Genomic DNA, 15,512 nt, shown 5'->3' on the forward strand with positions numbered 1-15,512 from the left:
ATTATTGAACATAGAGCAAACAAACTTAATTTGTTGTCTTGAGACTCAAGTAAATGACAACAGAAGTCATGTATGTGTCTTTATAGCATTGTGGGCCTGAGAAACAACATAAGAAACACATAGGCATGTAAACATTTCAGAAAGTACAAAACAACTATGCATTTGGCTCTGCGAGTGAGTGATACTTTTTACTCTTGTCTATTGGATTACACTTGTCATCCGTTTACACGACTCAGATTGGCATTTGAAGCAATTATCTCAAATAAGCTTTTGGCGTAAAACATAGTAGACTATTTAGCATTTGGAGGACATGTCAGTCACAGTGTTGACTTATTATCAGTCACTGCAGAACAGTAGTTCAGATTTCACAGTCCGGGAGCTAGTCTTGTTCACTTTGGCATACAGTGGTGAACGTCTTGATGAGTTCGAGCAAACTTTGGTTTTGTTGACTTTGGCATAGACAGGGAACGGAATTTCCCCCTTTTCATCTTCCTCCTCCAGGTGGTTGCTGCAGTCTGCTGTCTGTTGTTGAGAAGCCTGGTTGTCTGTAGTGGGCCATGGAATACAAACCTCTGTGGCCACAACGTCGTACACTACGGACCCAGTGTAGCTGCTGTGTCGTCGGACACTGCTCTTCTCCAGCTCAGGTAAGGGAGGCAACTGCCTCAAAGCCTTCTTCACCGGCCTTGGGGTATCCTGCCCTGGGAAAGACACTGCACAGAGTGAAACATAAACAGTGAGCTGAGTGATGTGGGGAAACATGTCCAACTGCAAGTGTGATGAACAACTGACTCTGACCTCTGTGTTCTCTTTGGAACTGGGTTGACTTTCTTTTTGAGGATGCTGGTCCAATGATGTCCTTCCTTAGTTCTGAGGTCGTGACCTCAATTGAATCTGGAGGCTGCAACGAGCAATCACATAAGTACCAGCAGAGGGAGCCATTGGTTTCAGTTCAGTTTGATTATTCCATACATTTGAATTCCAGCTTTACATTAAGTTTGACTATTTTCTGGAGCAGGACATCCACAAACAACAGCAAATGGTAATGTAAATGAATTGGTAAGGTGAATGGTACATTCCCAGGTATTTTGTACACTGACCCTTTCACCAGAGATCGGTCCCATTTCAGCCAATGACAACCTGGACGTCTTTCTACTAATGGAAAATGCAGACAGGATGTCAGCAATACCTGAAAAATGCTCATAAAGGGCCATAATACAGGAAGAATTATTACCTTTTAGAACGGATCGCACATAATAGCATTGATACTATGAGAAGCAGGAGAAGGGATAAAAGACACAGACTCCACTGCACTGGTGACAATAGTCTCCACACAGTCTCCAGAACCATGGCATTGACTTCTTGACATGCACAGAAGAAGAAAAAAACAAGTTTCAGTTTATGGCACAACAAATCGATCATGGAATTAGAGGCAGAGGCTGCTGCCTGGGTGAAAAAAGGTGTACAAACATTTTGAAGGTGGTCTTTGGATTATTCATGATAAAATGTTCATATTTGAAGAAATACCATGTCACTCTTCATTTTTGGTGCAAGTTAATGCCTTTATGATCTTGTCATGTCCACAAGCATAATTAAAATCACATACGTACGTGTTTTGGCTACTATGCCTTCTTCAGAGTGTGTGTAGAAGAAGCCTCTGTGCCAAGCTTTGCCAAGGGTTAAATAACACATTCAGAATTTCTCTAAGAAAGAAGTTGTACATCCATAGAATGGGTGCTTACCCTTAGATGCCTGTTTCCAGCTTGTGAACTGAACACTTTGCCTCACCAAGACAGACCACTAGCTGTAATAAATAGAAGCTGCAAAGAAGTTTGGGGAAATTCATCACTACCTCTTTGGTTGTTATGTTAATTGCACAAGCAGCAAGGTTCACCTGTGACTTCCACAAAGCCGAGTTCTTTGCTTCTCTATTTCAAAAAGTCAATACTCGAAAGCAGCTTCCTCTCATCTGCACTGATCTGATATCATAATGTAGATACAACAGTGAGCAATGGTGAATGTCTACAGGTGCTTTCCACTTTGAGACAATTGTCCATTTAGTTATTATTATTATTTTTTAATATCACCTTTATTTAACCAGGTAGGCCAGTTGAGAACAAGTTCTCATTTACAACTGCGACCTGGCCAAGATAAAGCAAAGCAGTGCGACACAAACAACACAGAGTTACACATGGGATAAACAAACGTACAGTCAATAACCACTGGACCAGTCCATGCCACTGGACAAGTCTCACTGACATGCAGTAATATCATGATTGAAAAGTAATGAAAGACCATGTACATACATATGTATCAGGATATATCTATTATTTTATTAATTATTTCAGGATTAATTTATTATTAATTCATTATTTTGTCCCACAGGCCACACTCCTTCATAGATCTCACCAGGAAAACAGTGCTGAATGTCACTGGTGATCTCATATTAGGTTCATATTAGGTTAATAAGTCGAAAAATACAGACATGGAAAAAGTATCCAATTTTCATACTTGAGTAAAAGTAAAGATACCTTAATAGAAAATCACTCAAGTAAAAGTCGCACAGTAAAATACTACTTGAGTAAAAGTCAAAGTATTTGGTTTTAAATATACTTAAGTATCAAAAGTAAATGCAGTTGCTAAAATATACTTAAGTATCAAAAGTAAAAGTATAAATAATGTCAAATTCCTTATATTAAGTAAACCATATGTACAATGTTTATGATGTTCTTATTTACGGATAGACAGGGGCACTCAAACACTTAGACATAACTTACAAATTAAGCATTTGTGTTTAGCGAGTCCACCAGATTCGAGGCAGTCGGGATAACCAGGGATGTTTTTTTGTCCTACTAAGCATTCAAAATGTAACGTAAATGTATGGAGTCAAAATTATATAATTTTCTTTAGGAATGTAGTGAAGTAAAAGTTGTCAAAAATATAAATAGTAAAGTACAGATATCCCCCCCCAAAAATACTTAAGTAGTACTTTAAAGTATTTTTTACTTAAATACTTAACACCACTGGAAAAAAATTAAAACATTCGAAGGAACTTTGTAACTTTTTCATGTGTAATTGACCTGTCACTCAACAGTACAGTCGTGCAACGAAAAAAAAAACAGCGGTGCAATTCACAGAGCGGTGTACTCATAATTTTCTTCCTAAAATTCATAACCAAAGGCTAGTTCACGTCAGTTAGTTCACGTAAGGGTAGTGGGAGGGTTCAGTCAGTTGATAAACCCAAGTAAGTAAGCAGTGACAGTCAACACTTGTAAATTCTTACAAAAATATTTAATATGAAGCGCTCATGTTACAGTTTGACTTTCATTGGTAAGGACTAACTTAAGTGCTAGATAGAGAACTAGAGCATTGAGAATTCCCTGTTTGTTGAATAAATCATCTCACGTTAGCTCAGCTAGCTAGCTACTGTAGCTCAGTAGCTGAGCTGACTCTCGTTATCTGGAAACTTGGGCAAAGATTGGGAACGATTTCGAGTTGAATGCCAGACGACACAGGTACAACGCTTTTTTTTTAGGGAATGTCAGAAATATCTAGTTACGGTGACAGAGCTGTATGTCTGTCTTTTTGGGAGGCCAACCCAGCCTGCTGTCACTGTGCGTATACGGCTTGTTATTATTGGCTATTGGTAGCTAGCATCCCAGCAGCTAATCCAGCTAGCTACCGTTAACGTTATTTGGCTAATGTAAACATCACCAGTCGCAATGGCTAGTATTAGGAAGGAATTGTGTGCACATGGCTATCTGAAGACCACCACTTGGCTAGCTGAGATATAACCAGTTGTTGTTCTAGTTAGCTAACAGTTATGTTTCAGTATTTAAACCTCAAACACTTGGGAACCCCTCATCAATTTAGCTGTAAATTACTCCAGTGTCCATTGACTGGTGTACCTAGTAGAGAAACAAACATCTCTGTTTACATATTAAGCCTATCTAAGTAAGCTTGTTCTTTGTGTGATGTCAGTTCTATTCTATTTCTCAAATTGCAGCCCATTCCTAGAGACTGCAGATGCCATCTGATCTTTGACCCTCGGACCCTGCACCTCTAGTCCTTGCTCTATGACTTGCTGTAAGGCCATGTCTGCTGTGAACATCACCAGAGACATCTTGCACAGGCAGATCAGGGTGGGTCCAACGTTTTAAGACCGTGTTTTTATGAAATACTGTACTCTTTTACCCAAACAAACTGCCCTTGCTAACAACCCTGACATGCAATCTGCATTGCAATCTATTCAATAATGAACACTAGTATTCACCAAAAATGCTTTATTTATGTTGGACAGAGTGAGACAGGAGATTTTGGAGAGAGACAGGTGATGTTTTGCCTTAATGTCTGCAGGACAAGAGAGCATTGGGCTTCCAAAGGCAGTATCATGTCACAGACCCCTTCATCAATAGACTTGGACTGGAGGCAGAGTTGCAGGTGATGTGTGTGTGTGCGTGTGCGTGTGTGTGTGTGTTTCTGCGCACATACAGCATTAACGTCTTTGCCAATCTGACAGCCTGTATCTGTTGTGTCAACAGGGCCACACTGGGTGTGTGAACTGCCTGGAATGGAATGAACGCGGAGAGTAAGTCCTGAGCTGAAAGCAGGGTTCTATGTAATGAACTTATATATGTAACTTCTCACAGTTGGCCTATCTGTAATATTTGTTCATGTTCTATTCAGTCTGCTGGCATCGGGCTCAGATGACCAACATTGCATCATCTGGGACCCCTTCAAACACAAGAAGCTCACCACTATGCACACAGGGCATGCAGCAAACATCTTCTCTGTGAAGGTAAAAGCAGAAACTGCTTGATGGAAAACTCTATGTGTGTAGAAATGAAGCTTCTTTCTTATTGTTTCTTATTTTATCCTCTTGTTTTTCCCGTACCCCCTTGCAGTTTCTCCCACACTCAGGTGACCGTATCCTCGTGACGGGTGCAGCGGACACCAAGGTTCACGTGCACGACGTGTCTGTCAAGGAGACCATCCACATGTTCTCCGACCACACAAACCGCGTCAAGCGCATCGCTACGGCCCCCATGTGGCCTAACATCTTCTGGAGTGCTGCAGAGGACGGCATCATCAGGTCAGAGCCCCAGTAGCTAGCTAACCATTGGCGCATCCTTGTCGCAGCCAAAGATGTTCATTGGTTAAGGTGACACTGTGTGAAGATACATTGTCAGATGCACCATGTTATTTCTACTGGCTTGTAGTAGAATATCGAAGGTGAAAAGATGACATGAAAAAGTAATGTTGGAATGGAAGTGTTATGCCATGGGCCCCTTTCTTACATCAAGCTGTATTCCCTATCAGTTCCTTGGCTCTCCCAGGGACCTTTTCTCTGGGTCTCTGAGGCCACATGCCTCCAGCAGCACGTACAGAGTATAGTAGTTGTTTATTTTTGAGCAAGCTGGCTCTGGACACAAATTGCAGTGTTAATTCAACCTTGCAATTAAACCTTGCCAAAAAGTTTAGTATTTGATTAGAATTCAAAACAATATTTTAAAGAGCTGACTCTCTGGAAATGATTGATGTCCTCATGATGTGCTTTCTTCTACTACTACTTTAGGCAGTATGACCTGAGGGAGAGCAGTAAGCGTTCAGAAGTGCTCATCGACCTGACGGAATACTGTGGTCAGCTGGTGGAGGCCAAGTGTTTGGCTGTCAACCCGCAAAATAATAACTACCTAGCAGTGGGGGCCAACGGGCCCTTTGTACGCCTCTACGACATGCGCATGATCCACAACCACAGGTGTGTAGTAGTCAGGCTCGAATCCTAACTTGAGATCGACGCTTGTGGCTCATGTTTCCATTGACATCAATACATCATTTACCTGAAAGTCCAAGACATCTGAAATCGGATGTTAGGATTTCACTCTCACTGCTTGACTGTCAAATTTGATTTTTTTAATTGAATCGTTTTTCATTTTGTATCACATAAGGAATTTGCACGACTACTGGATAGAACGTCCAATATGTCTCCCTACTACTCTGGGCTATCATAAGTTATACCAATGTTATTTTCTCAGCTTTGAGAGTTTTTGGTAATCATTTATGTTTCTCTCCTCCACACCCATTCACAGGAAGTCTGCGAGTCAGAGCACATCGGCAGGAGTGCACACATTCTGCGACAGGCAGAAGCCCATCCCAGACGGAGCGGGGCAGTATTATGTCGCAGGTGTGTGTGTGATCGTATGGTTTGGCTTATTGCACAAAATGTATTCATAAAAAACAGCTGTGAACACTTTCTATGAAGCCCATACAGTATCTACAATGTATTATAAACAGTAAAAACACACATGGACAATGTGTGCGTTATAACGCAGTCATTTGCAATATATGGATCTAAACTAGTGGGACAGTTAAGGTGATTCTGTATGCCTCTCACCCAACTTCTTGTCCTTGTTTCCGTGACATCAGGGCACCTGCCAGTGAAGCTCCCTGACTACAATAACCGCCTGAGGGTCCTAGTGGCCACCTATGTCACCTTCAGCCCCGACGGCACCGAGCTGCTAGTTAACATGGGAGGAGAACAGGTAACGGAGGCTTTAGAAGTTAAACTCTTATTTTAGGTTAAACCTCCAGGTCAGCCCACTAGGCAAAAATCCATCTCTTTCTCAGATTGTCAGGTTTGAATTCCAAAAAGCATACTACTTTAACTCTCAAAGCAAATCATTAAAGTTGATGATTACCTGTGGTTGGTTCAAAAGGGTAACTTTGCCAAGAATGTGTTTTCTCTTGTCTGCAGGTATATCTATTTGACTTGACGTTCAAACAGAAGCCGTACACCTATCTGCTTCCCAAAAAGTGTCAATCAACAGGTATTATGATTATGGAAGTAGCCCAAAGCTTACGACAGTATTTGGTCATTAAAATGACATATACAGTATGTATTATTTATGACCAATGAGTTATATGGAGGGGTGTAGTTGCTTGCTAAAAGTCTGCCCATAGTTTATATACAGATCTGGGCATTACAAATTGCAGCAGCAATGTACATCAAGGTACATTGTCTGTGACAAATTACTCTCTTGGAGGGTGACATCAACCACCAAGGTCATTATCAATCACTTGACAATAACCCATGTGATGAAATGCATTTTTGAAAAATGTTCCTGACAGTGCAGTTACATCCACTTTGCGGCAAACGTTCTTTACTGTGCTGCAGTACAACTTTGTAATGCCCAGAACTGTATGGGGTGATATCCCAACAGATGTTCAGAATGGAAAGACAACCAACGGTGTGTCAAATGGAATTCACTTGCCGGCCAGCCGACTTCGATTCGCAGAAAGCAAAGTCTTCTCTGGGTAACCTTTTTCTCATGTTTCATTTTAATCGTTCATTTTCACCCACATATTACATTTAGCAACAGCCTAGCCCAAGTGTATTTATAGAAACACCACTATGGGGAGTGACATCCCTAGTTTCTCTCTTATCACTCTCTCATTTTGTCCTCCACTCATCGTTCTTCCCTAGTTCTGGTGAGCTGCCGCCTCACTTGGAGCGGATAAAGCAGCAGGCCAACGACGCGTTTGCGCGGCAGCAGTGGACTCAGGCCATCCAGTTCTATAGTCTGGGCATCCACGAGGCCAGCCACAACGCCATGCTCTACGGGAACCGAGCCGCCGCCTACATGAAGCGCAAGTGGTAGGCAGCTAGCTAACCCCTAGCCCCATTCACTCTCCTTCTGTGTTTCTCCTATTACAGAACATGGCATACTGTAGCAAAATGTTTTGCAGCGAAAAACAAAACATTTGAGTTCAGGTATAACGTCCTTCTTTCATTGCGTTTAAAACGGTTTACCACTATGCTGGTACACGTGTGTGTGTGACTGTGTGGTATATACGGTTGTGTGTGTGATGTGTTCTCTCTCTCCCCCAGGGACGGTGACCACTATGATGCGCTGAGGGATTGTCTGAAGGCCCTGTCCCTCAACCCTGGGCACCTGAAGGCCCACTTCCGGCTGGCGCGCTGCCTCTTTGAGCTGAAGTATGTGGCCGAGGCTCTGGAGTGCCTGGATGACTTCAAGGGCAAGTTCCCCGAGCAAGCCCACAGCAGCGCCTGTGACGCCCTGGATAAGGATATCAAGGCCGCCCTCTTTTCCAAGATGGACTCTGGTGAGAAGGGGTTAATGGTGATGCTGGATTGGGTAATCGTCTGTTTCTCCCAAAAAATAAAGTGTTGATTTTGGCTGACCTCTTACTTTTCCATCACCTTTCCACGTTGACTTACAATATGTTTTTTACGTGTTGATTCAATTCAAAATACCTTATATATTCCACAAGGGCAATTATGCAAATGAATACAGTGTTAATTAGTGTATGGATTTGATATAATACATTGTTTAATTCATTTTTTTGTTGTTTATTTCCATGTCGTGTCTGTTTGTAGCTGAGGACAAAAAGGGCAACAGCTCAATCCGCTTCCACACGTTCAACAGGAAGGAGTCCATCCCGGAAGACGAGGTCATCTTGAGAGAGCGCAGCTATGACTACAAACACCGCTACTGTGGTCATTGTAATACCACCACAGACATCAAGGAGGCCAACTTCTTTGGCAGGTCAGTGGAGCATTTTAGACACACATATCTTATACATTCTAAAAACACTGTTAATATTAGTTGTTGACCTGTAAGGGAAAAGTAAAAAGCATGCGCTGACGTACACATTTTTTTTGTAGAGGTACTGACTAAACGTATAGTCAACCCTGAAGAAGACACTGCATTCTGAAACGTCGGTTATGTTTCCCCATTCCATTTTTGGGAGAGTACACTGCGTTCGGGAAAGTATTCAGACGCCTTTACTTTTCCACATTTTGTTACGTTACAGCCTTATTCTAAAATGGATTAAATAGTTGTTGTTTTTTTTCATCATTAATCTACACACAATACCCCATAATGACAAAGCAAAAACAGGGCTTTAGATGCCTTTTGGCAAGCGGGCTGTCATGTGCCTTTTACTGAAGAGTGGCTTCCATCTGGCCACTCTACCATAAAGGCCTGATTGGTGGAGTGCTGCAGAGATGGTTGTCCTTCTGGAAGGTTCTCCCATCTCCACAGAGGAACTCTGGAGCTCTGTCAGAGTGACCATCGGGTTCTTGGTCACCTCCCTTACCAAGGCCCTTCTCCCCAATTGCTCAGTTTGGCCGGGCGGCCAGCTCTAGGAAGAGTCTTGGTGATTCCAAACTTCTTCCATTTAAGAATGATGGAGGCCACTGTGTTCTTGGACCTTCAATGCTGGAGAAATGTTCTGGTAACCTTCCCCAGATCTGTGCCTCGACACAATCCTTTCTCGGATCTCTACGGACAATTCCTTTGACTTCATGGCTTGGTTTTTGCTCTGACATGCACTGTCAACTGTGGGACCTTATATAGACAGGTGTGTGCCTTTCCAAATCATGTCCAATCAATAGAATGTACCACAGGTGGACTCCAAACAAGTTGTAGAAGCACCTAAATGATGATCAATGAAAACAGGATACACCTGAGCTCAATTTCGAGTCTCATAGCAAAGGGTCTGAATACTTATGTAAATAAGGTATTTCGCTTTATCTTTATGGGGTATTGTGTGTAAATTGAGGATTATTTATTTAGTCCATTTTAGAATAAGGTTGTAACGTAACAAAATATGGAAAAAGGAAAGGGGTCTGAATACTTTCGAATGCACTGTATATACATTACCGTTCAAAAGTTTGGGGTCACTTAGAAATGTCCTTGTTTTGAAAGAAAAGCTATTTTTTTTGTCCATTTAAAATAACATCAAATTGATCAGATATACAGTGTAGACATTGTTAATGTTGAAAATGACTATTGTAGCTGGAAACGGCAGATTTTTTATGGAATATCTACATAGGCGTACAGAGGCCCATTATCAGCAACCATCACTCTTGTGTTCCAATGGCACTTTGTGTTAGCTAATCCAAGTTTATCATATTAAAAGGCTAATTGATCATTAGAAAAAACTTTTGCAATTGTTAGCACAGCTGAAAAATTTTGTTCTGATTAAAGAAGCAATAAAACTGGCCTTCTTTTGACTTGTTGAGTATCTGGAGAATCAGCATTTGTGGGTTTGATTACATGCTCAAAATGGCCAGAAACAAATAACTTTCTTCTGAAACTGGCTCTAACTAGAATAGAAAGAGGAGTGGGAGGCCTCGGTGCACAACTGAGCAAGAGGACAAGTACATTAGTGTCTAGTTCGAGAAATAGACGCCTCACAAGTCCTCAACTGGCAGCTTCATTAAATAGTACCCGCAAAACACCAGTCTCAACGTCAACAGTGAAGAGGCGACTCCGGGATGCTGGCCTTCTAGGCAGCGTTGCAAATAAAAATCCATATCTCAGACTGGCCAATAAAAAGAAAAGATTAAGATGGGAAAAAGAACAGGCACTGTACAGACGAAGATTGGACAGAAGAATCTAAGTTTGAGGTGTTTGGATCACAAATAAGAATATTCGTGAGACGCAGAAAAATGAAAAGATGCTGCAGGAGTGCTTGACGCCATCTGTCAAGCATGGTGGAGGCAAAGTGATGGTCTGGGGGGGGTGCTTTTGGTGGTGGTAAAGTGGGAGATTTGTACAGGGTAAACGGTATCTTGAAGAAGGAAGGCTCACTCCATTTTACAACGCCATGCCATACCCTGTGGACGGAGCTTAATTGAAGCCAATTTCCTCCTACAACAGGACAATGACCCAAAGCGCAGCTCCAAACTATGAAAGAACGATTTAGGTAAGAAGCAGTCAGCTGGTATTCTGTCTATAATGGAGTGGCCTGCACAGTCACCGGATCTCAAACCTATTGAGCTGTTGTGGGAGCAGCTTGACCGTATGGTACGTAAGAAGTGCCCATCAAGCCAATCCAACTTGTGGGAGGTGCTTCAGGAAGCATGAGATGAAATCTCTTCAGATTACCTCAACAAATTGACAACTAGAATGCCAAAAGGTCGGCAAGGCTGTAATTGCTGCAACTGGATTCTTTGACAAAAGCAAAATTTGAAGGGCACAATTATTATTTCATTTAAAAATCATTATTTATAACCTTGTCAACGTCTTGACTATATTTCCTATTTATTTTGCAACTCATTTCATATGTTTTCATGGAAAACAAGGACATTTCGAAGTGACCCCAAACTTTTGAAAGGTAGAGTAAGTGTGCAGCATAATTTTTTTAGACGTTTGAAGAAAAAACACGATGATGTTCTATATAAACGCCGGGGCCTCCTGAAGAACTTCATAACGCGTGAGCAGTTCATAAGGTGTCAAATTGGGGTAGTTGATATAAGAATGAAAGAATGCTCATGTACTGCTTATGAACGTTTTGATTATGAATGCGTTATGAAGTCCTTATTTAAGTACCCTTCAAATGAAATGTTACAGAAATGTCTCTGCCACCTGTGTGCAGTATCAAACAAGGTCTAATAGTTGCTTCTCTCTCACTCCCTCTCTCAAAAATATGAACGCAACATGTAAAGTGTTGGTCATGTTTCATGAGCTGAAATGAAAGATCCCAGAAATGTTCCATACGCACAAAAAACGTATTACTCAACAACCAAAAATTGCACAAATATATTTACATCCCTGAGCGAGCATTTCTCCTTTGCCAAGAAACTCCATCCATCTGACAGGTGTGGCATATCAAGAAGCTGATTAAAACAGCATGATCATTACACAGGTGCACCTTGTGCTTGGGGACAATAAAAGACCACTCTAAAATGTGCAGTTTTGTCACACAACACAATGCCACAGATGTCAAAAGTTGAGGGACCGTGCAATTGGCATGCTGACTGCAGGAATGTCCACCAGAGCTGTTGCCAGAGAATTTAAATGTTAATTTCTCTACCATAAGACACCTCTGTTTTTGAGAATTTGGCAGTACGTCCAACTGGCCTCACAGCTGCAGACCATATGTATGGTGTCATGTGGGCAAGCGGTTTGCTGATGTCAACGTTGTGAACAAAGTTCCCCATAGTGGCGGCAGGGTTATGGTATGGGCAGGCTTAAGCTACGGATAACAAGTACAGTTGCATTTTATCTATGGCAATTTGAATGCACAGACCTTGAGATCTTGAGGCCCATTGTCGTGCTATTCATCCGCCGCCATCACCTCATGTTTCAGCATGATAACGCACAGCCACACGTCGCAAGGATCTGTACACAATTCTTGGAAGCTGAAAATGTCCCAGTTCTTCCATGGCCTGCATACTCACCAGACATGTCACCAATTGAGCATGTTTGGGATGCTCTGGATCGACGTGTACGACAGTGTTCCAGTTCCTACCAATATCCAGAAACTTCTCACAATCATTGAAGAGGAGTGGGACAATATTCCACAGGCTACAATCAACAGCCTGATCAACTCCACACGAAGGAGATGTCGTGCTGCATGAGGCGGTCACACAAGATACTGACTGGTTTTCTGATCCACGCCTCTACTTAAAAAAAACGGTTGTGACCAACAGATGCATATATGTATTCCCAGTCATGTGAAATCTATAGATTAGGGCCTAATGAATTTATTTCAATTGACTGATTTTCTTTATGTGAACTGTAACTCAGTAAAATCTTTGAAATTGTTGCGTTTTTTATATTTTTGTTCAGTGTATATATAACCCCCCCCCCCACCCACAGTAAAGGCCAGTACATTGTGAGCGGCTCCGACGACGGCTCCTTTTTCATCTGGGAGAAGGAGACTGCTAACCTGGTGCGGATCCTCCAGGGGGACGAGTCCATAGTCAACTGCCTGCAGCCTCACCCCAGTTACTGCTTCCTGGCTACCAGTGGCATCGACCCTGTGGTGCGGCTCTGGAACCCCAGGCCAGAGGTCATTAACATCATTATTCAATTCTATTCAAATAACTTCATTTTCCCCACGAGCAAACTTCTTTTGTGTGGAATAGTAGGCTATATACAGCAAGAAACAGGATGTAAAAACACACCTCAGCACCAAGGACACTATACGTAGAGTAGATGCATTTAAAAAGCAATCCAATCACCGACATGATTGAATCTTTGATTGAATGTATTTGACGATAAAATTGTTTACTGCCAATACATGCATTAAAAACTATCAAGGATTACGCAATAAATAAATAAACACAATTGTACATCTGATTATTGGATTGTCACAATTGAGGCTGCACTATGACCTATCCTTTCCTATGGCCTCCTGTGTAGTAGTCTGATATAAAAAATAAAAAAAATGTAAGATGTAAATAAAACTCTGACTTTACAAAACACCAGAAGTTAACCCTTTTTTTAACCTTTCTTTCTCTCTATCCTTTTCCCCTCTGTCATCCAGACGGAGAGTGAGAGTGGGAACGGTCGCGTGGTGGAGGACATGGAGGGCGCCGCTGCAGCCAACCAGCGGCGTATGAATGCCGACCCCCTGGAGGTCATGCTGCTCAACATGGGTTACCGCATCACGGGCCTCAGCGGCCGCGGGCCAGAGGGCTCAGACGATGAGGACAGCTCAGATGGCCAGGTGCAGTGCCGGCCCAGCTAGACTAGCAGGCCCAACACCACATACAGTATGGAGGCAGCAGGATGCAAGGCACTCCTCCCCTACCCCCTCCCAAACCCTGAGGCTGTCTCTGTGTGTGTGTGTACGTCTGTGTGTGTGTCTGTGAGGAGGGGGGAAAAAAGCACCGTAGATATTCCGTTTGTCAATGTTTCATTCGCCCCTCTAAAACGAAAGCAACATGGAGTGAATGTCATGTCACAGCTCTGCACTATGCACTGCCCTCCTCCTTCACATCCCGAGGCAGGATTGGAGGAAACCAGTTTGGCGAGGGGACTCCACGGGGGGGTGACGACGACGACCTTTCACCCCTTTTAAGAACACCAACGACATCACCTCGGCCTCTCCCTCCGTTGCTCCAATGCTGGATGTATTGGGCCTATACGGTAAAGAAGAGAGTACTCCATCACTCCCTAATCTCTCACTATGAGCTAGGAGTCAACCACTTCTAAACCCTCCTCAAGAGGGAGCGCGTTGGAGGGAAACACTACAAGCAGAAGCCCCAGGCCTCTGGTAGTGTAGCCTGCAGACGGCTCAGAGGTTAGAGGTCAAAGCGAGGACGCAATAGTCAGTGTCCTCATTGGAGGATGAGACTTGAGGCCACAGGAAGTTGCTTTGTTTAATCTCTAGTGGGCTTTTCAATTGGAGTATAAGAGGTCACTCTCAGCCCCTCTCCAGCTCTGAAAGTCTCTACCTAAAGTTTTTGATTTACAAAAAGTTGTTGGAATATTGGTCAACAGGAAGAGGGCACAAGAAGACTTGACTCTTAAGTGTTACCCAGTCTTGAAGTGTTTCTCCAACTCAAATTAAATGTGTTGATAGGATTGTGCACCTTGTTTCTTTTAAACTCGGTCTGGCAAAAGAAAAGTTTCTCTTAATTTGTTCAAAGTTTTAAGAGTAAATAATGGCCAAGGATCCATGTTGCATTTGCTTTGTCTGTTGATGAGAAGTTCTTCTTGTGGCTCTATATGCCTATTTTATTGACAGGTATGCAAAATGTTTCCCTTTTACTTTTATTATGTAGGTTAAGACAAAGCTGTCAAACTGAAGCAGTAGCTTCTCACATTTTCTCCAACACTTAGACATTTGCTCCTCTGTCATTTGTTGATAACAATGTAGAGCCGGAAGGGTTGTGGGGTTAAGTTTAGGGGGTTTGATTTAATTGATAGTCAGGTGTTGATTGGTCAGAATCTGTCGAACTTTGTTGTACTAAGGTTGCAAAATTCTGGTAATTTCCACAAAATTCCCCGTTTTTACGAGATATCCCGGTTGGTAGATAACCAGGATCCGGATGGAATAAGCATGAAATCATGAATCTTCCAACCAGTATTTCTGCAAAAACTGGGAATTATGGGAAAGTTAACCTATGTTGGACTGATGCTCTGAACAGAGAGAGGGGAAGTGATGAAGAGAGAAGGGTATTTCACTATCCTAGGGCAATACCACCAGTCCTAATATCACTCATGCATGGCATAGAGACAATTTTGTAGACGCAATCCATTTGGTGGCTTTTGGGGTTCAGGATCCCTATACAAGCACTTTCAGCTTTCCCCAGAACATTTTGGGGAAAGAATGGAATAGGGATTTTTCCCTTCCTGTAGCTTTGGACCCAGCATGAGTCCTCTGCTGCAGTTGGAGTTTTACTTATGAGGTTTTGTCTAAAGGTAACATTGTAAATGGCAAATTTGGACAACGAGCCTCTCGGTCCTCTAGCCGACCAGCAAACCACCACCACTGATGACATGTGGGTTCAAAGAAAACCTAAGGAGGGAGTCCTCTAACACTAGGCTTCCATGTGTAATTTCTTTGTTAAAAAATAATTTAAGAAATGTTTTACGTTTATTTTTCTTTGGGAAAAATCCAATGACAAAGTTTGCTGCAAGAGAAAAATAAAAGAGGTCTAATATTGTTGAACCACTTGTCTTGAGTTTGTTTCACCTCTGTGTATTTAACCAGGGTAATGATTTGGATTGTATTCCTAATGTTTTCCA

The 15,512-nt window shown here is 42.3% G+C and overlaps 1 protein-coding gene and 1 long non-coding RNA gene across 6 annotated transcripts; one reads left to right on the forward strand and one right to left on the reverse strand.

Annotated features, from left to right (window-relative positions):
• Nucleotides 1-66: 66 nt before the first annotated feature.
• On the reverse strand, nt 67-1,879 carry LOC123729551 (uncharacterized). Of its 2 annotated transcripts, none has more exons than XR_014381041.1 (5): nt 1,743-1,879; nt 1,235-1,361; nt 1,101-1,155; nt 799-901; nt 67-713 (listed from the first exon to the last, which is right to left on the reverse strand). It is a non-coding gene; the product is annotated as an uncharacterized LOC123729551 (long non-coding RNA). The 2 variants fall into 2 exon arrangements; XR_014381040.1 differs by having other exon boundaries at nt 1,611-1,783.
• On the forward strand, nt 540-15,435 carry LOC106583467 (WD and tetratricopeptide repeats protein 1). 4 transcript variants are annotated; one of them, XM_014167686.3, is made up of 16 exons: nt 540-647; nt 4,007-4,142; nt 4,357-4,440; nt 4,542-4,588; nt 4,687-4,798; nt 4,905-5,092; nt 5,576-5,758; nt 6,090-6,184; nt 6,427-6,542; nt 6,755-6,827; nt 7,221-7,314; nt 7,484-7,654; nt 7,889-8,124; nt 8,399-8,567; nt 12,633-12,825; nt 13,303-15,435. In XM_014167686.3, exons 2-16 carry the CDS (start codon nt 4,077-4,079, stop codon nt 13,504-13,506), a joined length of 2,031 nt encoding a protein of 676 aa, XP_014023161.2. In that variant the 5' UTR covers nt 540-647; nt 4,007-4,076; the 3' UTR covers nt 13,507-15,435. The 4 variants fall into 4 exon arrangements, with proteins under 4 accessions (XP_014023161.2, XP_014023172.2, XP_014023182.2 ...); XM_014167697.3 differs by lacking the exon at nt 540-647 and adding an exon at nt 3,185-3,244; XM_014167707.3 differs by lacking the exon at nt 540-647 and adding an exon at nt 3,193-3,330.
• The last annotated feature ends 77 nt before the right edge of the window (nt 15,436-15,512 follow it).

Source organism: Salmo salar, chromosome 02 (assembly GCF_965601325.2).
Source record: "Salmo salar chromosome 02, fSalSal1, whole genome shotgun sequence".
Lineage (NCBI taxonomy): Eukaryota > Metazoa > Chordata > Actinopteri > Salmoniformes > Salmonidae > Salmo > Salmo salar.